Source organism: Cebidichthys violaceus, unplaced genomic scaffold (genome assembly GCF_023349555.1).
Source record: "Cebidichthys violaceus isolate CVI_PGR_0920_01 unplaced genomic scaffold, fCebVio1.0.p SCAF_53, whole genome shotgun sequence".
Taxonomy (NCBI): Eukaryota; Metazoa; Chordata; class Actinopteri; order Perciformes; family Stichaeidae; genus Cebidichthys; species Cebidichthys violaceus.
In genome coordinates, this window is record NW_027176739.1 from 610,426 (window position 1) to 633,559 (window position 23,134).

Sequence of the window (23,134 nt, forward strand, 5' to 3'; positions counted from 1 at the left end):
ACAAAACTTTCAAAATCTAAACAATTTGTTTGTTACATTATAGTACATTATACCATCAGAGTAAGAAGTCGCATGTTTGACCGGCTCTCTGTGTTGATAGAATAAAACATCACAACTTATTTTGTTATTTCACTTGAGAGATTTTTTGCGAGAAACAACTTCCTGTCAAACAAAAACAACCCAACAGCACTCAGCAGCAGGTCAACGACACGGTTTAGTAAAAAAACATGTACGGAGCAACATGGATGCTATAAAGAACACATGTTGTATTTCACTGCTGAAACAACACGGTGGCTGTTTTTGAGTTGTTCAAACATGAAGGGAACTCATATAATAGCAATAATTCCGACGCTACCTGAATGCAGAACAAACGCCCTGGTAGCCCAAAACAGAACCTCCTTTGTGAAGGTTATTGTGTGACGTGTTGTTTTAGGGTTTTATCAGACCGTCCCCTCTTCCTGGTACTGTGACCCAGTTCTGAATCTTTTAGTGTTTTGGAATACCGGACCCTACCGGACTACTTTCACTCCGGTTCATAACCAGATGAAAGTTCCTCACAGTAACTTTAATGTGCATTTTAAAAAACAAGATGTTAGTTGTTAGGCGCTGCTGAGGAGGTTCACATATGTAAACCACTGAGCAGCTCCTGAGGATCCACATTTAAGGGGTTCTGGTTTTGACTCAGAAGAGTTTCCAGATGTCTCAGCAGATGTTTGTCTTTGGAGTCTGGGAACTGGAACAGGAAGCTGTGAACACTAAATCTACTGGTTTGAGCTTCATCATTATGTTTAGACGTGTAAACAAGAAACCCGGTAATCATCATCTTCATCTTCATCATCATCTTCACCTCAGCAGACGTCTGGAAACAACATGACGGAGCACAAACACACGTAAACATTGATTTACAGTCGGATATTCTAGTTTCCTGAAGCTCAGTGAAGATCTGATGAAGACTCTTCAGAACTGGTTCTGGTTCTGATCAAACACAAAACACGTTTATAGATCCATAATGTCCTAATAATGATTTAATCAAAATATAACAGAGGAATACTGATTGTTTTTATATGTAGTGCATATAAATATAATATAAAATGTTATATATAAACTTTAGTTTGTATGTGTAATATTTATCTGAAAAGTAACTAAAGCTGGCAGATAAAAGTTATAAAGTGACATTAAATGTATTTAATTAAAGTACAAGTACCTTGAGCTGTGTAGTACTTGAGTAGTAGTAGTGATGATATTTACAGATGCAGGAAGTAGAAGAACTTTAGATGTGACTTTGGCTTCACCTGCTGGTCACATGACTGCACTGTATCCTTCAGTGACTTTCTATTCCATCCATAAGAAATACATAATAAATATATCATAAATACGTCATAAAACAAACACAAAGAGATGAAAACATCTCAGGTGGATGTTTTAGTTGTAGATTTAGTTTTTTAACTATTATAGTAGGAAGTTGTAATAATCTACTATAAGGATTTAAATTTCATTGTCAAACATGTAAAATCAGATCAAAAGAAGAGATTCGAGGCAGAAAGAGAAAATTAATATTTCATAAATCATAAATCAAGTTTAGTTTCATATGTAAGTAACAAATAAAAATGAGAGAGGTAAATTATTATTTGATGTATGTAGTGAAACTTTATTCTAAATGAAGAGGAACTTCATTCATATGTCCAAACCTGATGCCTACAATACCCACAATGCAACTAGACAGACTTGGCTTTTCTCAGACTCTAGTCCTGCCTTCAACACCCAGGGTTCACATTCCAGTTCCTCCTCCTCCTGGGAGGTTTAAAGAAACACTACAGGAGAAAACCAGAAGAACAGAGTCGACCCGCAGCTTCTCACAGTGAGTCTGAATGAACCACTTCTGTCTGGGACCTTCTGGTGATTGTTACTGGGACTACTGGGACTACTGGGACTACTGGGACCACTGGGACCACTGGGACCAGTGTGCTGTGAAAGGAGAGTTTGAGCAGACTGAAGTGAAAGAAGCTGATTTGTTGACAGCTGTGCTCTGATTCATGAATGAATGCAGCTGTTGATGTTTGCAGATACTTCAGTACACAGAGTACTACCTTAATTACAGCTTCCAGGTATTTGTAACTCGATCACTTCCTCTTTACATTTTCAGAGAGTAATAATAATAATTATACAGTATTTACTTCTTTTTTTTAAAGGTAAAGCATTCGACAATTTGTTACAATTTGATATTTTGTGCTCTTTTGTTTTGACAAAATGTCATCAGTTTGGTTTGAATTCAGAATCTCTGGTGTGTTTATTTACTTCTTTTTAACATCTTTAAAACGTTTCCTCTAAATGAGGCTCTGGTTTGCTTCACCAAGTGATGATGATGATGATGATTTTTCATCCTTCTTCATCCCACAGAGACACTCACTCAGATTACTGGAATTCTTTTGGTGAATTAATAAAGCCAGAATACTGCAGTTCCTCTAACGGCCACCAGGCGCTGCTCTAAAACACTTTTTTAACATATAAAAACACATAAATACGTTAAAGGCAAAATAATTATTAGATCCTGTTTGAGTTGTGCCATGAATTAAACACACGCTTGTTAATTTAAAAGATAATTTGTGCACGTTAAGAAAGTCTCATTTTGTCATAAATAAAGTATAAGACTGAAAATACGTAATAATAAAGACAACACACCTAAAAGCGTCGTCTCTCTGTCTGGAGCTACGATGTGTTTGGTACCAGGATGTTCTCTCACCAACAACATCGTTCTTTCTCTTCACTGATGAAAAGAGTCGCTGATAAAACACATCCGTTAAGATAACGTAACATTTAAGAGCATAGCTAAGTTAGCTAGCTAGCTAGCAAGACAAGATAACGGCCATGTTGGATACCCGAAAGAGGCGGGGCTTCACCTCTCTATATAAGAAGCGGACGAAGTCACTACGATGCCACCCGTTGGTTTGTGGACTACAGTTTTAAAGCTTTTAAGTTTGGCCTTTTGGCCACCGCCATTTTGTTTTTTGCAACCAGAAGTGACATGAGAGGGAAGAGCTACGGACAACCGAATGATGAATAAGACATTTTTAGGACCAAAATTGTAGCTTTGATGAAGTAAAGACACACTGGGAAAGAGTTAAAGCTGTACCGGAAAATGCCGTGGTAGAGACTTGTCAATCACCATGTAGCCCCGCCCCTAAATCATCCCCTCTTTATGGTCTGTTTGACTCTAAATGGAGCATAATGTACTAAATGAACATCATGCTGTGTTGAAGAAGACTGTAAACTAGAGATTGAGACCATAAACTCATGTTTACAATGTTTACTGAGGGAATAAATCAAGAGAGAAGTAGAGTCATTTTAGACTAGACTTCTATACAACCTGAGGAGTCGCCCCCTGGTGGACACTAGAGGGCAGTACAGGTGTTTTTTATCTTGTAGTTGGTCTTTAAAACAGACTCCGAGGTCTTTGTTGATGAAATAGTTCATCAGCTAGCTGTTGTTGTTGTTGTTTTTGTGTAGCGTTTAAAGACTCGTATTTGTGTCGGACGTTTTGTTTTTTGAGTTGGAAGCTTGTTTGTTTCATCGGCTCTGAGGAGAAAGAAAACAAAACAACCAGCCGCACAGAATCTGTTGACATTCTTCTGCTGATAAGAAATCTCTTTCTTCCTGTTGAACACAAACAAAAACACAAACTTGTTTTGTTACATTTCACATCGTTAAGTTTCACTTTCATAACACATTTTTGCATCTTCATGTGTATTTATATCAACTCAGAGGCTCTAAAGACAGCAAACTCTAGACCAAATCCACTCCTTCTGTTTTTACCTTTCACAATAAAAGCCCCTCTGTATATATAATATTTGCAGTTTTCGTCATCTCCCGGTTGATTTAAGCTCTTTAGAATGGTAGTGATGACAACCAATAAGTCCTGTGATTACATTTAAACTGGGTGAGTGAGACGGGTGTGACACACAATAAAGGCTGGAGTCAAACCGGTGACGTTGCGGTTTTGTGGCGTGCGAACAGAGACAAACACAACGAAAGAAGATTATTTGATTTGTCTAAATGCGAAACACGGCAATCAGTGCAACATCAAGGGAGTTGTAGTCCTGTGCAACAAAGGACACAGTCCCTTTTCCTAAATTTCGACAAAACCCTGCAGAGCATTTCTCTTTTATAGAAACAGGAAGTAGTGGTGAGGTGTTCAGGTCACATGATCAGAGAAACTGTGTTCTGCGTCTTGCAGGTTTAGTTCCGGTCCTCCAGTCCCTCCGTGTGGTGAACGTTAGATCATGGGGGCCAAAGACCTCAACGGGACCTCGGACCCCGAGGGGCCGCGACCTCCTGCCCGACACCGGAGTCCCTTCAACAGCGTCAAGGTTCGTCCGCTCTCGTTGGCTTTTAAATGGAAAAGTGTTGCATTTAAAAAATAAGATAATAAAACAGAAATAATACAAAGATTATTTTTTTTGTAATTTCAACAATTTTAAGCTTTTTTTTCAGAAGTCAAATTATGTCTCTTTAAAGTCCTTCATCACTGATGTTAAATCAGAAATGGAGGAAAACAAATATCATATCCATCTGTTATCATATCAGTAGAGACCAGACCAAACTCTGTGTGTGAACCAGACGGTACAAACAATGAAGACGCTGCTGTATGTACGTCTAAATGACATGGTTTTAAGTGTTGATGGAGCTGCTACAATGTTAGCTTAGTTTAGCAATGATCAATCCAGACTCCATTCAGAAAGTATTTTAAAAGTTATGTACTTGTCGTCTTGAGAACTAACAAAACATGAATTCAGACTTTTTATAAATCAGCATCATTGTGAAGTTATTTCGGCATCTTTGATTTCGGCATCATTTCTGATCCTTTGTATTTGATTCAGCAGGTTTAGTGTTTAACTTCAGGACTTGTTGTTGTTGCTTTGAGGAGAAAGTTGACTTCCTGAAGTTCATCCTGGTTTTGTTCTCTGAAGTCACAAAGGTCAACGTTTCCTCCACGAACCAAACAGATGAGCTCATCGTGTCGTTAGTCTCTCATCACATCTTCTTAGTGCTTTTTATTTAATATCAGGATCATTGATTTAATATCAGGATCATAAATTAATGAAGATTAAATATTATTATTTGATGTGTCTTCTTCCCTCTCCTTCTTCTCCTCCTCCAGTTCTTTGTGTTTTGTCACAGTCTTCTTCAGCTGGCTCAGCTCCTGGTGTCTGGTTACATGAAGAGCTCCATCTCCACCATCGAGAGACGTTACGGTCTCTCCAGCCAGAAGTCTGGTCTGTTGGCTGCTTTCAACGAGGTCAGAACCACAACGTGTCCTCACATGTCCTCACATGTCCTCACATGTCCTCTCATCTCCTCTCATGTCCTCTCATGTCCTCTCATGCCTGTGTGTGTGTGTGTGTGTGTGTGTGTGTGTGTGTGTGTGTGTGTGTGTGTGCGTGTGTGTGTGTGTGTGTGTGTGTGTCCAGGTAGGGAACACGGTCCTCATTGTGTTCGTGAGTTTCTTGGGGAGTCGTGTTCACCGGCCTCGGTTCATTGGAGGCGGAGCTCTGATGGCCGGCCTCGCCTCGCTGCTGATGGCGCTGCCACACTTTGTGGGCGGAGCCTACGAGTACACCGACCGCATCAGCTGTGAGACCACAAACACACACACTCACACACACACACACAAATGCTGGGTTTGCATTGTAAGATATCATATCTCCTGTATTTCCCTGCAGCCTCCGGTGAGAACAGCTCTGGTCTCTGCCAATCAGAGAGCCCCCTCACCACCTCGTCCTCCAATCAGAGCTGCAGCCGGCAGGAGAGCCCCGCCCAGCTGGGGGTGTACCCTCTGCTGCTGATGGGTCAGCTGCTGCTGGGCATCGCCGCCGTGCCCATCCAGCCCTTCGGCATCTCCTTCATCGACGACCACGCCAGCAGGAAGAACTCGCCGCTCTACCTCGGTAGTTTTTCACTCAGACTCCGGATCACATGACGTTTTTATTTAAAGTAAAAAAAAAAATATTTGATGTTGATTCTGTCGCCCTCTGTGGACTAAACCTGTAGCGCTTCCGTACACCAGAGTCCCTTTAGAAAACCTCTCATTTTACTGCAGCAGGGTCTGACAGTCTGCCCTTCTCAGTTCTGGTTCTGTCCTCTTCCTGTTTGTACTTTAGGCTCCGCCTCTTTTACCGTCCACCGTTGCATCGTTATCTGGAACCAGTAAGAACCAGTGTGAGGCTGAAACAATGGCACCAGTTACTCTCAGACTTCCTCATCTATGTGGGAAATTCTTAAATAATTAAACCGCTGAAGAAGATATTTGGTTTCATTTAGACACAAAAACATTCGAAGACTTTTAACTGACAGTTTGGGATTTTTATCGGTTTCTTCTGCTGCTGTTGTCTTTTTGTTTGCTGCTTCTCTTTCTGCTCCACATCTACCTCCATGTTTACATGTTTTCAGACTTGTGACAGTCGAAGTCTGAGCTTTGAACGTAGTTGAGAACAAATCCAGTTAAAGAGAGTTTGTTAAAGGCAGTTAAAGACTGATTGTCTTCACCTCTGAACTTTGAGTTAGTGGTAAAAACATGAATTATTTCTAACAAACAGCAGAATAAAGAACAAAAAGCTGCTTTAAAGTCTGAGGAATAAGAAATGACTCTCAGGTTTCACAGAGCAGCGACGTGACCCGCTGAAGATCTTCAGATTACAGGAACAATAACAAAAGTAGAACTCAATGACCTGAGATCTCTGTCTGTTACCCCTCAGGATATGTACTATATGTAGAACACAGCATATTTACAGGTAGTTTAACTAATACAACCTTTAGGATTTATTATTTTTAGTGTTTATTTAGTCTTTTTTTCTTACACCCGCGTCTATTTCTGTTCTATCCCAATTATTTCTATAATTATTACTATAAGGTTCTGTCAGTCTGGGAAGATTATTTCTTTTTTTCCCTTTTTATTTAATGATAAATGTTTTTTTAATTTATTAATTTGATTGTTTTTTTAGCAAGTTTAGGTGAGTTTCCATTCTTTGTTTAAAAAAATGGAAATATTATTTCAAGTCTCTGCATTTTGTGCTTTCCAAATCAATAACATTCACATATAAAACAGTTTAATTCAGAACAAATATTCCTGATTTGTTTGGATGAAGAATACAAATTAATGTGTTTTTAGATTCAACATTTTCAGCTGAAACTAAACTTCCCCTCTTTTGTTGGTCAGGAATCCTCCTCGCTGTGACCTCCATTGGCCCGGCCTTCGGCTTCATCACCGGCTCCCTCATGCTGCGCTTTTATGTCGACTTTGACAAGTTCCCAGAAGGTGAGGAGACAAACTTAAAGTTAATTTATCACACGTGTTCTAAAACCAGGGGGAGGATTTCCTGCATGTTGGTCATTTCCTCACTTTAACTGTAGAAACATTTGTTATTTAATAAAGATAAACAACATGTTATTTTTTTATATATATATATATATATATATATATATATATATATATATATATATATATATAAAGTGATGTTCAGCAGCTGTGACCTCTTTGAACGTCTGATTATTTCAATTATGATGGATTTGAGAGTCAGCTTTTACTCATTATTATTCTTGTTTTATTCTTGTTAATTATTTTCATTATTATACTATTAATATAATAATAACAATAATAAGTATTATTGTTATTATTATAATTATATTATTATAATAATAAAATAATTACAATAATAATTATTATTATTATAGTATTAATATTATCATTATTCTTGTAATTATTATAATTATTGTTATTGTTCATTATTATTATTATTATTATTATCATACTAATTACTATTATTGTTGTTGTTATTATTATTATTCAGTATAATAAGTGAAACCCTGCAGTTATGTTTCGGTAACCAAACTTTACATCCATAATGTCTTCTCAAAATAAACTTCTGTGTGGTACGTCACTGGCGGAAATTACAATTTTCAATTTGTGCTGTGTGCCATCTTAATGTACTCTTAACCAGTAACATATATACTGATATTTACACATCTGAACAAATCTTACAAGTGTTCCCTTTATTTTAATACCAAAACTATTAAAATAGCCCTTGCAGTTGCAAAACTATACTCATTTTAGTATGGGTATTCTATTTTCGAGTGGAGGCCTAACAATAAGCCTAGGGTTTAAAAGGTTAAATGGCTGTTGACGGTATGTTATGATTTATGCAAAATTCCCTCTGTAAAAACCTTTGACTTTGGTATGTCAACAAAATCTATCCAAAGTTTAGTTTTAAGTTCTGGTGATGTATTCAAATTAGATAATTACTCATTTGCATATGTAGCTGACCAACCATGGGACAAGTTGGGAGTGAGAATGGATAGTTTTATCAAACATTAAAGTTGATTGTGTTTGTTACTATTGAAAATTGGAGAAATTTTTATAGGCTACAGATGATTTCTCAAAGTAGCTGAAAGCTAACAAGCGAATCACTGTCTGTCAGTATCTTCAGATGTCCGACATCGTAGAAACATTGTGTTCCAGCTTGTTAAAATCTCACATTTATTAGAAGATGAATATCAGCAATCTGAGCAGAATCATCGGAGCGCTTCTGGTCGCATCATTTGACCTCGACTCATATTTCAGGATGAGTCTGCTGATGTTCCGTGAAACTCCGACGCTCCGGACGCCGTAACGCCTCTCGGATTAATGGAGCTTGACTTTCTGTTGAGCCTTGTTTAAACAAAAAGCTATTTTTCTTTTCTACCATGTGGGATGTGTGACCGGATTGTGTGAGTCAGCGTGTGTGTGTGTATGTGTGTGTAGCTGTTTCTATGTGTTCATGCATGCATGTATAATATGTATATTCAGGGGGTTGTTTTGCTTTATAATGCACCCGTTTTGAGGTGTGTGTGTGTGTGTGTGTGTGTGTGTGTGTGTGTGTGTGTGTGTGTGTGTGTGTGTGTGTGTGTGCATCTAGCTGTGAGGAATTTGGGGACCTTGACCTGGAGAGTGAGGACACTTTGAATTGTGGGGACATTGTCTGGTCTTTAAAGGGCTGTTTGAGGATTGAGATTAGGAAGTTTAAGGCTTGAGGTTACAATTAATTAAACACGTAACTTAAAAAATGTTTTAAAGTTATCATAAGGGTCCTTGTAATGCATATGCTAGTGCAGGTACCCACAAGGGTTAATGTTTGTGTATGAGTGTGTCCATAAGAAATTGAAGGAATATTTTGTCGCTCAGTTGGCCTTTGTTCTGCATATAAACCAGTATTTTATTGCTAAGCCAGTCATTTATAGCTGAAGTGTTATGTGACTCATTAACAGTCAGCATGTTGTTTTATTGGCTGATGTTGAGCTTTGCTGCAGACATCAAACTTCGTAAGAGCTGAAGTATGTTCAGAGAAGGCCACATCTTCTCACTGAAGCAGATTAGAGACACTTAAAATGTTCACGCCGTTCTCTAAAAGGTTGTTTAAACACCAAAACAAAAGTTAAATGTTTCAATTAGAGCTGACACAACTCAACTCAATTACTCAACCTGTTGTTTAGTCATTGATGAAAAGATGTTCTGCAACTTTTTTGTCTGTTCAGACCTGCAGCAACATCTAATATAAGCTTTACTTCATGTTGGGAAACAAACTACAGATCAGGTTGTTAACACAATACAAAGAGAAAATTATACCTGAAGTACATTATGTAATCCAAACCAGATTAAGTGTAGTCAGACCTGTTGAGGTGTGGCAGTGGTGCTGCCCTGTTTCCTCTTGCAACATTAACCCAGCATACTTTTAAGATTAATTTATTCAGGTCACATGAAAAAAATCCATCATTTAGCAGCTAAAAGAGACCAATATATCCCTCAGGAGGTGGAGGAGACCAAAACAGAGCTAAAGGAGAGAAATATTGTATTTATCAGGTGACAGGTCAGCAGACAGAAGCTGTTCCTGTGTCTGGTGGTTTTGACGTACAGAGCTCTGTAGCTCCTACCAGAGGGGAGGAGTTGGAACAGCTTGTGTTCAGGGTGTGAAGGGTCTGCAGTGATCTTTCCTGCCCGTTTCCTGACTCTGGAGGTGGACAAGTCCAGGATGGAGGGCAGGCTGGAACCAATGATTCTCTCTGCAGACCTGACAGTCCGTTGTAGTCTGTTCCTGTCCTGTTTGGTGGTAGATCCAAACCACACAGTGATGGAGGAGCAGAGAACAGACTGGATGTTGGTGGAGTGGAACAGGACCAGCAACTCCTGAGGCAGGTTGAACTTCCTAAGCTGGACCTTTCTCCTGATGGTGTCGATGTTGGGGGCCCACTTCAGGTTTTGGGAGATTGTGGATCCCAGAAACCTGAAGGTCTCCACCACAGACACAGTGTTGTTGAGTATGGTGAGGGGGGGCAGTGTTGGGGGGTCCTCCTGAAGTCCACTGTTATCTCCACAGTCTTGAGCTTGTTCAGCTCCAGGTTGTTCTGACCCGTCTGTACGCAGACTCATCACCGTCCCTGATGAGGCCGATGACCGTTGTGTCATCTGAGAACTTCAGGAGTTTGACAGACGGGTCCTCTGAGGTGCAGTCGTTGGTGTAGAGGGAGAAGAGCAGTGGGGAGAGACCACATCGGTGCTGGATGATTTCTCCCAGCCTCACCTGCTGCGTCCTGTCTGTCAGGAAGTTTGTGATCCATTGACAGGTGGAGGTGTGAGCTGTGAGGGTTTGGGTTGTAATATCCACATAAAAAAAAGCCATGAACAAAATAAAAGCTTGCAAAGGTCTTGTATCTTGTAGGAAAAAGTCAGTTTATTAACAGAATGTTACAAGAGTAATTTACAATTGTGGCATTGTTATTGCAGAGATACACAAATACTATTCATCATTATATGTTAAATAACTGACGTTGGCTCTTCATTCCTCCTTATACCTGATTATGTCACTTTCTCTTCTCCTTCTTCTTCTTGCAGGCGAGATCAAGTTGACCCATAAGGACTTACGCTGGGTGGGAGCCTGGTGGCTCGGTTTCCTGGTGGCGGCCTGCCTCCTCTTCCTCACAGCGCTGCCGTACCTCTTCTTCCCCAGGAGCATCCCCAAAGAGGTGAGAGGAAGCAGGAAGTATATTCTGTATAAAGATTACAATACCTTTAGACCATAAAGAAAGGGAAACATAAGTGGTTATCAAAACCATGTGACAGTGTTTATTAGTTAGCTGGAAATGTCATTAAACCAAATGTCATTAAATGTGTTTTTCAACAAGATAAAAACAGATCAGGGTCAGAATAACAACATTTGATCAAAAAGACAAAATATGTTTATTAAATGCTCATGAACTGAACTCCAGTCAGCTCAACAAGTTGTAACAGGACTCTGTTTCATTGGTTTTTGGCTCAGTCCCTGAAGCAGAGTTGAAAAAAGTTCAACTCTGCACATGTTTTAAAAATGAAACGAGGTGATTGCTCAACAGTTTCCTTCTAAAGTGACAAAACATCAGAGTGAAGCCAAACTCCAGCACTTTTAAACACATATTTTGTCTCAGATAAAGAACGTTAAACACTGAGTACTTCACATTTTAACTAACTGCTGACTTCTTTCAATACCTGAGGTTCTAAATATATTACACTTTTGGAGTTTGTCCACACCAATGGGACACTGCAGATGCTCCATTTGTAATATTCTTACAGTAAATAAACAAAAAGTTATTAACTTGTATGTTCTGACCACTTTTCATTTCAGCTCTTTTCTGAGATGGAAGTGGTCTCGCTAATCTTTGTGTCAAAATAATTTTACTGGAGGGAAGAAACACAAAATTGTGTTTTTTAGGTAATCTGACATATTTTGACAGTACAAATTAAGCTTGTGTTTTTTTATGATATACATATACAATTTGTTTTTACTGTAATCCATTAGTGTAAACAAAAAATGATTTAAAAGTGTGATCTAACACAATGACATAACATCTAACCAACGTTTATGTCCTGATAATAATGGTGTATATAGGTAGCGCTATTATCTTGCTGTAGTGTTATATCGTTGTGGTGATGTGTGTGTACGTTTATTTAACATTTATTTTGCAGTTAAAGCAAGAAAGTAAAGTCAATCTTATGCATAAATAACAAGTTTTTATCAGACGGCAACCTCTGGTTCTTTAAAGTTCTTCAGAGCTTCATGTGTTAAAGCTGCATTCTCTCTAGTGTCCATCAGGGGGCATGAGTTTATGGTCTCAATCTCTAGTTTCAAGTCTTCTTCAATACAGCATGATGTTCATTTAGTACATTATGGTCCATTTAGATTCAAACAGACCATAAAGCAGGGGATGCTTTCGGGGCGGGGCTACACAATGATTGAAGCGGTCCACAAACCAACAACGACCACATCCATGTCTGTGTTTGTATTGTTCAAAATGACTTGTGAGGAAATATTTTACATTTCATTTTAGTCTGTTATAAATATCTACTAATGTGTATAGTTGAGTATTTCTTGTGTATATATTTTACTGATTTTAAAAGACATTGCTCTTTAGTGGACGTCTTGCCCAGGTTTATTGAATCATTACAGCAGCAGAAACAAGAAATGAACTGGAGACGATAATGTTTTTAAATAATTATGGAAATCAATTATTAACACTAAACAGGAACTAAAATGTTATTTCTTCAAGGCAGCAGGTATCAGCACCGACTGAGTAAATACTTTAATCTTTTGTACTGATTCCTTTTAGATTAGTTTGTTTATTAATAGACAGAACTATCAGAGCTCAAACACTGAGGGTTACATTAATAATGACCTCCAGACTGCTACATGTGTTACATCATTCTCAGATTTTAAGATGCAACCCGACACACCCCTCTACAGAGAGAAGTAAGGAAACGATCTCTCTTTAGATGTTTCTTCTCACTTTCTCTCAGTCTGTTTTGGGGTTAAATGTAGTTTACTTGCTTAAATTTGACAAAAAATAAATCATTTAATGATCTAAATTATGTCTAAAAAGTGTGTTAAACTTATAGCCTTCTTGTTTTTACATCTTTACTGAAGATATTAAGTAAAACTCTCTCTTGCGCAATACTAAAATTGAAAGTGACTGCAGTTTGGCTTCACTCAGCTGTCAGATAAGACTCTGGACTTTGGCTGCTGTTTATGTTTAAACGCAGGGAGTCGTATCAGATAAAACATCGTGTTGAGCAACCTGCTGGCACCATCGCTTCATTTCTTACAGGAAACGTTTGCAGTGGAAGTTTTTTTTTGTGTCGGAGCCAAAACTCCTCCTCAAACTGAGCAGCAGTTTTAAATCATGCTTTAAAAACGTATTTAACATTGTTTGATACTTCACGACTGGTAGTCAGTTTCAGAGTCTGTTCACAGTTTCAACATCCACAAGAAGTTCTTTAGCAGACACATTGATAATAAAGTTGTTTTGTAGACATTTATTACAAGCATAAAAACACATTTGCTTCTCATTTAGATGCTAACAGAAGCTTTAGTTACATTCTCTGCCTTCACCAATGTTGGTGTACATCTCTGGATGTCCTAACACAGACCACATAGCACTCACATGCCATTCAGAGGACCCATTTATCTAAAGGTTCTTACAGAGCCTGTGAGTGTAAACTTTCCCAGCATGCAGGGCCTCTGGCTGATTCCCTAAAAGCAGCAGCGACTGCAGACTGAGTGGTTCTTGAAGCCAGCATGTGATGTTTCTGCTTCCATATTTGTCCAGGACGGCGATGACGACGTTGTGGAGTCCAGACCGGACAGCAAGCAGCAGCAGCAGCAGACAAACCCGGTCCAGGAAATCTCTCTCCTTCAGTTCCTCAAAAGTAAGAGTTTTCTTTTCCTCTTCTGTTTCCTGTCAGATGAGGCTGCAGCGGAGGCAACTAAAGGGCATCGACAGGGAACAGAGGTCACTGCGACTCAACATCAACGCTAAATCAAGACGCAACAGCAGCTCTTGCTTTCACATCTGCATTTCCTTCAGGTTTTCCTCGTATCGCTCTACGAACCCTGCGGAGCCCCATCTACCTGCTGGTGGTTCTGGCGCAGGTCAACCTGGCGGCGCTGCTGGCCGGCCTCGCCACCTTCATGGCCAAGTTCATTGAGAGACAGTTCAGCCAGACTGTCTCCTTTTCCACCATGATGATAGGTGAGGTTTAGTCAGGTCTGAATTAATTATGCGTCACAGCAGCTACAGCGCTATCAAACAGATTTCTTCCTCATCAAGGGGGAGTTTGCATCCCGCTGGCAGTGCTCGGCACCATCCTGGGTGGAGTTCTGATGCGACGGTTGAATCTTTCGGTCAGCGGTGCGAGCAAGTTGTGCACTGCTGCCATCCTGCTCTGCATGTTCTCTTCCACGCCGCTGTTGTTCATTGGATGTCCCACCCAGAAGATCGGAGGGGTCTTTCCCAGGTAGCTACACCATCGCTTTACATACACTAAGTACACAGAGGCTTGATTTGACCTATTAAAGGGAAGTCATTTCGCCACTGAAATGGCACTAATTCGAACACTAACAGGGAGCTAATTTCAAAGCTGAAAGGGAACAAATTTCCCCAATAACAGGGAACAAATTTCACTATTGACAGGGAACTAACTTGAGCACTAACAAATTCCCCAGAGAACTAATTGCATCACTGGTAACAAACTAATGCCACCATTTACAGGAGAATGACCGGAAAATTATTTCCCAAATGACAGGGAACTAATATCCCCAAATGACAATGTAAGGGAACTCATTTCACTATTGACCTGGAAGCCAATTTCACTATTTAGCGGGTAAGGAAATTTCACCAGTTAGGGAACTAATTTCCCTTCAACCAAAGAACTAATTTTACCACTGTAAGGGAACAAATTTTACCAGTCAGGGAACTCATTTCACCACTGGCCGGAAGGTAATTTAACCCCTATTGACAGTTAATTTCACTAACAGAGAACAAATTTCACCACCTTCAGGGAACTAATTGTATCACTGGCAGCAAACAAATTTCTATTTACTATTTACATGAGACCAATTGCACCACTGACAGGGAACTAATTACACTATTGACAAGGAACTCATTTCAAAATGGACAGGGAACTAACTTCACCGCTGTAAGGGAGGTTATTTCACTATTGACCTGGAACTAATTTCACTACCGTCAAGGACCTAATTCCACCAGTCAGGGAACAAATTTAACAACTGACACAGGACCAATGTCACCATTTATAGGGAATTAATTTGAAAGATTGTGGAACTACATGCCTTTAAAACTTCAAAGTTTGATAATGTGTGTGTGTGTGTGTGTGTGTGTGTGTGTGTGTGTATGTGTGTGTGTGTGTGTGTGTGTGTGTGTGTGTGTGTGTGTGTGTGTGTGTGTGTGTCTCCAGCAGGGATGTGTTGTTGTGCAGCTCTGGCTGTTGGTGTCCTCAGGAGGCCTTTAACCCGGTCTGTGGTTCTGATGGTGTTGAGTTCAGGTCTCCCTGCCATGCCGGCTGTATCACCATAGCAACAGATCCGAAAAACAATGCCACAGTAAGAATGAATTCATCACTTTACTTTAAACATTGTGTTATCGTACATTCAAAGTAATACAGTACTTATTAAAAATGATTTTGTGTCTAAAGAAAATATACACCAATTAACTATTTCATGCGTTTGATTTAAATTAATTCTGTGCAGAAACCAGTCAGCTTTGTGTTGATGTGTTTCCATTTAGTGAGTGTTTCTTGGTAAAGTGGATGACATCAGACTCTGATCTTCTCTTCCTTCAGATATGAACTATAACCTATATTCTCTCTTCATCTCACTGTCTCTCCCACAGTCACACCCTGTTCTCAGTTTGTTTTGAGTTTGCATTCCAACTTATTCTTATTCCCGTAACGTATTTTTTTGTTTGTTTTTGAAGTCTTGAGTGAGAACAGAAAATATTCATATGTGAAGTGAAACAAAGCATTCTGTGCAACCCTCAGTTAGGGTAAGGTTCAGGAAAACTAACTAGATGTAAAGATGGATAAATAGATAGATAGATGGACGGATGGACGTACAGACAATTATATGGATAGATAAATTAATGGATAGATAGATAGAATCAGAGAACCAGATTACTTTACCTTCATCTTTAGTAACTCTCTAGAATAACAAGGCAGACACGGCAACCGAAGAATTGGGGAGATGTCTTCTGATTGGTGCATTTTATCTTGTAAATACCATCCGGTGATTTTGTTGACTGACTTTTATTTCACAGTCAAGCATGAAAAAGTTTAAATAAAAAAAGTCCACTTTCCAATATCAGTTTCAAGTTCAGGCTGCACAACATCTGCAACATCAGAACGTGAACCTGAAAGCTCACTTCCTGTCACGGCTTCTTTATCTTAATAGCAGCATTATGATTTGGGATGCCACTGAAAATGATTCTGCAGTGTTGTTTCATTTATATTTTCCTCTTGGCTGTAATTCTGCATTTGTAAACATGACATGAAAGTACAAATAGAATGTTAGACCAGATGACCAGATGTGCAGAAAGTGACATCATGTTTGTTTGACCGATCTAACACCTCACTGTTAAAGTGAAAGTTTTTTGTAGATTCATCATTTTTAAATAATCATACTGATAGAAATCATCTGAAAAAGAAAGTAAAGAAAGCGAGATGTTGTTCAGCCAGAGAACAGCTGGATGAAATCTTACTCTGTTGGTTTTTACTTTCACTCTCTCCTCCCTTCACTCGCTTACCAGGAAAAAAAGAAATCCAAGAAGGGGGGTTTGAGTAAATGAGGAGGGTTGAAGGAATGCAGACACATCCGAGAAGTTACAACTTCCTCACCCACAAGCGGTGAAACAATAGTGAGACATCCACATTTGATTTCCCTGGAAGCACAGAATATTCAATTCACATGAATTTCACAATGAGAGCTGAATTCTACTCATCAAACACACTTTGTATAGAAGTCTAGTCTATAATGACTCTACTTCTCTCTTGATTTATTCCCTCAGTAAACATTGTAAACATGAGTTTATGGTCTCAATCTCTAGTTTACAGTCTTCTTCAATACAGCATGATGTTCATTTAGCACATTATGCTCCATTTAGAGTCAAACAGACCATAAAGCAGGGGATGATTTAGGGGCGGGGCTACACGGTGATTGACAGGTCTCTACGTCACTCCTCCTCAGTCCAGATGTGGTCACTTATCTACAATCTTCCTTTGTTACATGTTTCCGTTCAGAGAACAATATCTCAACAGCTGCTGCCTGAGTTTTGAATTAAATGTCTCCAGAGGATGAACCCTTTATCATTTCATGATCCATCCTGTAGCGCCACCATCAGGACAAACCTCACACATTTAGCTCCACCCCAATGAGACTCTCAGATCAGATCAGGATGGTGTTTGTTGACCCCGTCTGTCCGTCTGTGCAGAACTACACCGAGTGTCGGTGCGTCGCCGGTCTCGGCTCCGCCGCTCCAGGAACCTGCGGCAGCGGATGCTCCGGCCTCCTCCTCCCCTTCGTGGCTCTGCTCGGTGTCACCAGCTTCATCGCCTCCTTCTCCCAGACACCGTCCTACATGATGATACTCAGGTAACAAAAAAGGTCTGAAACGGGTGGCCACCATAGATTCCTGTTAAAAACCAAAGCGTAATACAAACAAAAGAAAAAGTCAGAAAATAAAACTTTTGAGTAAATCAGAGTAAAAACTAATTCACTGGTTCACAGATACATCTCTGAGGATTTCACACAAAGGGATAAGAGTCGTGTAGCAAATTCACTTGATTGGACAAAAGTCAACTTATCCTCATACAACGGTTTGTATGATATCCTACAAAAAGCTACTAAACCTCTGTCTTCAAATCATCATGAAAAACTTAATTAGGTTTAGGCAACAAAACAGTCACAGTTACAATAACTACAGACTTTACGTGAAAAATAGGTTAACGTTGTGACTTCAGGTTTCACAACCCTCTGCCGGATGAAGGTCTGGCGTTTAACCCGACCTCACTACGTGGCGTCCGTCAATCTTCTTCTTTCTAAATAGAAATAGATTTTGTGGGTTATATTCAAATTGTAGTGCATTACTTTTTGTAGGTATGGAGCTATGAGCGGTGTGTGAAAGACACACACCTTTTATGTATAAATTCACAATGATTATTGGACCAAAAACAAAGCCTGGAGCTCTCTGCGTAGAAATGAAACACACCAATTAAAAGTCTGCAAATCGTTGAAATGAATCCCAGAAGGAGCAGAAAGGAAAACGTTGGGGGAGGTTTGTACAGGCTCACCTGTTCCTCATCTGGTAATCAGAAGCTGCTGCTTAAAGAGGCCACAGGCTCAGTCTGCCACCTCGTTTACCTCCAGAGCGTCCCTGTTGTCTCCACAGTGATGTTAAACAGAAAAGGTTTAATCTGAGAGTTTAAAGCAAAGCAGCAGGATCGTAAATATATCGACAACCAGACTGCAACAATTAAGTATGCTGAGACTCAAACAGCACAAAATAAATCTAATACAAAATAAGTTTTTAAAAGCGGCACGTGAGGACATCAGCTGTGTGATGTTTTACACTTTGTTCCTGAGGAAAAACGAACTAAAAGTGAAAATAATCAACAGATGAATCAATGACCAACAGCAAATATACAACAAATATTAGATATCCGATGAATTTGGTCCAATAAATGAGTGGACGTGGATTGTTTATCTGATGGATGAAATTAATCATTTTTAGTGTGAAACTTATAAAACTACTAATGACCTGTTTAATAATGTAGAATTCAAGTATCTACAATCTCTTAACAATAAAGAGAAAATCAAGGCCACAGAGATCAATAAACACGCGTTTCATATCTGTGTTCACATTAAATTGATTTGTTTGTTTTTTTTGCTGTTTGTGTCTCTGCTGCAGGACGGTGCCCACGGAGGACAAGTCTTTTGCAGTCGGGGTTCAGTACATGCTGTTCAGAGTGCTCGGTGAGTCGACGAGTCAGCACCTTGAGCAAGGCACATGACGTCTGTGGTTAAAGTCTCGGCTCGTCATAAATCCTCCCTGAGTTATGGTTTAAACTCGAGATTCACTAAACAAGGTTGCACCAGTAAAACACTTTCTAAATTTCTTAGCGAGTAAACTCTTAAGTTAACGAGTGAATCTCAGTGTATATGTCTGGGGCTTTTATTGTGAAAGGTAAGAACAGAAGGAGCCTTTGTCTTGATTGAAAGGCTTAATAAAGTTTGCCGTCTATGTGAGAAATGAGACTTCGGAGCCTCATTTTGAATACGTCCGTTCCTCACAACGTGATTAGTCAATGGCATTAAGGAAAAAATAAATTGGCACTTTTTCGCCGTGAAATGTTTACGTTCTGTGTGAAAGTACTTATGAAAACAACATTGGTTTGATAAACTATCTATACAGTTTATAATGTGAGGATTATATATATTATATCGGATTATGCTAAGCTAACTGACGTTATTCAGTATTAGTATAAGCGACATGTCTCGTGATTGGAGGTTTGATAGATTCACGTCAGATGTGTTGACGAGTTTCACCCGGCAGCTAAACTCTACGTAGTTTATGAGCGAAAACCTGTTTCACTTTAAGTTACTACCAGGAACTTTCATTTAGTGTTGATTCTGTCGCCCCCTGTGGACTACAGTGGTAGTGTCTCTGAGCACCAGACTCCCTTTAGAAAACCTCTCATTCTACTGCAGCAGGTCTGACAGTCTGACCCTCTCAGTCCTAGTTCTGGTTCTCTCGTGCCTCCCTTCCCTCCAGCGGGTCCAGCAATATGTCAATAGTGATGTCACTGCCATGATTGTTTTGGACCTTCATCCATCGTGTGTGTGTGTGTGTGTGTGTGTGTGTGTGTGTGTGTGTGTGTGTGTGTGTGTGTGTGTGTGTGTGTGTGTGTGTGTGTGTGTGTAGCCTTCATGCCTGGCCCGGTATTGTACGGCAGCGTCATCGACACCACCTGCATCCTGTGGGGCGAAAAGTGCGGCAAGCGGACTTCCTGTCAATACTACAACCTGGACCGCTTCAGACAGAGGTTGGTTCAAACTGGATTCAACTTTTAACTGTGAACGCCCCGAGACCACCGCTCAACAGTGCATACCTTTTTATATATATGTGTGTGTGTGTGTGTGTGTGTGTGTGTGTGTGTGTGTGTGTGTGTGTGTGTGTGTGTGCAGGTTTTTGGGTCTGCAGGTGGTCTTCGTGTGCGGGGGTCTGCTCTGCTTCCTGCTGACGGTCGTGGTCCTACGCCGGAGGGCCGGACGCCAGGAACCACAGCCAGCAAGTAAAGGAGGCTACGAGATGGTGAGCGCTTTGTCTAAAGAGAAAGAAGCAGAGGACCTGAAGACATGAAGACCTGAAGACAAGAGGACGAAAAACTCGTATAGACGTTCGGACCGCAACGTGGAACAAAGTCGCAGAGTGTGTGTCTTCCTCTCATGTAAAGGATCAACATAATCTCACATTGTGTTATTTTACACTCAATAATTACTTATTAAAGACTATTTTTATATTTGATGCCTAAACAACGTTTAAAGTTAATCTGTGCTGATGTTTAATGAGCTGCAGTTCCTCTAAAGGCCACTAGATGTCGCTCAAAGGAAACTGAAGAGTTTGCAATGTCGGTCCAGATTGAATTATCTTAACAACTACTGGATGGATGTCCATGAAGAGTTTTTCAGACATTCTTTGTTTTCAGAGGATGAACCCTACTGACTTTGGTGATCCTCTGACTCTTGTCTAGCGCCACCATCTGGTGAAACCTTTAAATTGTCCTACACTACCAATGGTTTTATTATCCAGTGAAATATTCTAGCATGTACTTAATGGATTGGCGCCCAATTTGGTAAAAATATTCATGGTTCTCAGAGGATGAATCTTATTGACTTTGGTGATCCTCTGACTTTTCATCTAGTGCCACCAGCCGGTCAACATCTTAATGTGTTTAAACACTTTGCTTTATGACCAAAAACTTGCAGAACTTAAGACATCACATCATTAGCGATTGTTAGCATGCTACCACGCTGATAGGGAACATGGTGAAGATTATAGCTGCTAAACATTAGCATCTTAGTATTGTCATTGTCGGGTTACCATTTAGCTTAAAGCTAATCTGGGGAAAGATTCCTATGTTGAAGTCAACATGCAACACTCAAAACAACACATCTATTAAATCTGGGTTTAATTTTATTCATATTTGTTTAGTTACAGGTCGGACGTATTGGAGTTTTCAGAAAGAGTTTCCCAATTGTTGTTGTAGCATTGTTCTGATATTGTACATATATATTAAAACAAGGCTTTTACTTTGAAAATCACATATATTTTTTAAGCAAAGAAAATGTATATAAACACCAAATGAGTTATTTGATATGTTTTCAGACCTTTTAACATAAATCTGACTTCATACTGAATAAATTCCATCAACAACATATAAACATATGAACCGTTTCAGTTTTTCATGTCACATTATTTTGTCTTCATATTTTCTTGAAGTTTCCTGCTGAGAACCATGGCCTCAGATTTAGAGGTGCTGATCCTCATCCCAACCGCTTCACACTCGGCTGCGAACCGATCCAGTGAGTGCTGGAGGTCACAGCCCGATGAAGACATCAGGACCACATCATCTGCAAAAAGCAGCGATGCAATCCTCAGCCCACCGAACTGTAAACACTCCTCCCCATGACTACGCCTCGATATCCTGTCCATGAATACCACAAACAGGATTGGTGACAAAGCGCAGCCCTGGCGGAGGCCAACCCTCACCGGAAATGAGTCCGACTTACTACCGAGAACCCGGACACAGCTCTCGCTTTGGGCATACAGGGATTGGATGGCCCCCAGAAGTGGCCCCCTCACCCCATACTCCCGCAGCACCTCCCACAGTATCTCCCGGGGGACCCGGTCATACGCCTTCTCCAGGTCCACAAAACACATGTACACATGGGCGTATTCCCAAGCCCCCTCCAGGATCCTTGCGAGAGTGAAGAGCTGGTCCGTTGTTCCACGGCCAGGACGGAATCCGCATTGTTCCTCTTCAATCCGAGGTTCGACTATCGGCTGAACCCTCCTTTCCAGCACCTTGGAGTAGACTTTACCAGGGAGGCTGAGTAGTGTGATACCTCGGTAATTGGCACACACCCTCTGGTCCCCTTTTTTGAACAGGGGAACCACCACCCCGGTCTGCCACTCCCTAGGCACTGTCCCAGACCTCCACACAATGTTGAATAGACGTGTCATCCAAGACAGTCCCTCCACACCCAGTGCCTTCAGCATTTCTGGACGGATCTCATCAATCCCTGGGGCTTTGCCACTGTGGAGTTGTTTGACTACCTCAGTGACTTCCACCAGGGAAATTGATGATGCTCTGCCATCAGCCTCCAGCTCTGCCTCTACAATAGAGGGTGTATTAGTCGGATTCAGGAGTTCCTCAAAGTGCTCCTGCCACCGCCCGATTACCCCCTCAGTTGAAGTCAACAGAGTCCCATCCTTACTGTATACAGCTTGGATGTTTCCCCATTTTCCCCTCCTGAGGTTCCGGATGGTTTTCCAGAAACACCTTGGTGCCGACCGAAAGTCCTTCTCCATGGCCACTCCGAACTCCTCCCACACCCGCTGCTTTGCCTCCTTCACGGCAGTGGCTGTAGCCCTTCGGGTCTGTCGGTACCTTGCAACTGCCTCAGGAGTCCTCCGGGATAACATATCCCGGAAGGCCTCTTTCTTCAGTCGGACGGCTTCCCTGACCCGGTGGTCAGGGAAGCCGTCCGACTGAAGAAACAGCACGGTGTTTGAGGGTTACCGCCCCTTGAGCCACCTTAGACCTTGAGACCACAGCTCACCGCCGTAGCTTTGGCAATAGAAGCTTTGAACATCGTCCATTCCTGTTCGATGCCCCCAACCTCCACAGGGATGCTAGAAAAGCTCCACCGGAGGTGTGAGTTGAAGATCTCCCGGACAGGGGCCTCCTCCAGACGTTCCCAGTTCGCCCGCACTACCCGTTTGGGCTTACCAGGTCTGTCCAGAGTTTTCCCCCACCCTCTGACCCAACTCACAACCAGATGGTGATCAGTTGACAGCTCCGCCCCTCTCTTCACCCGAGTGTCCAAAACATACGGCCTCAGATCCGATGATACGATAACAAAATCGATCATCGACCTTCGGCCTAGGGTGCTCTGGTACCACGTACACTTATGAACATCCTCATGCTCGAACATGGTGTTCGTTATGGACA

At 40.7% G+C, this 23,134-nt stretch overlaps 1 protein-coding gene across 3 annotated transcripts; it reads left to right on the plus strand.

Moving 5' to 3' along the window:
* Positions 1 to 1,788: 1,788 nt before the first annotated feature.
* slco2b1 (solute carrier organic anion transporter family, member 2B1) lies at positions 1,789 to 21,345 on the plus strand. Of its 3 annotated transcripts, none has more exons than XM_068731721.1 (15): positions 1,789 to 1,858; positions 4,232 to 4,364; positions 5,156 to 5,293; positions 5,466 to 5,628; positions 5,718 to 5,942; positions 7,211 to 7,309; positions 10,916 to 11,046; positions 13,660 to 13,759; positions 13,918 to 14,082; positions 14,161 to 14,347; positions 15,305 to 15,449; positions 17,332 to 17,492; positions 18,808 to 18,872; positions 19,822 to 19,942; positions 20,085 to 21,345. In XM_068731721.1, exons 2-15 carry the CDS (start codon positions 4,278 to 4,280, stop codon positions 20,257 to 20,259), a joined length of 1,962 nt encoding a protein of 653 aa, XP_068587822.1. In that variant the 5' UTR covers positions 1,789 to 1,858; positions 4,232 to 4,277; the 3' UTR covers positions 20,260 to 21,345. The 3 variants fall into 3 exon arrangements, with proteins under 3 accessions (XP_068587822.1, XP_068587821.1, XP_068587823.1); XM_068731720.1 differs by having other exon boundaries at positions 1,795 to 2,105; XM_068731722.1 differs by having other exon boundaries at positions 1,795 to 2,105; positions 15,308 to 15,449.
* The last annotated feature ends 1,789 nt before the right edge of the window (positions 21,346 to 23,134 follow it).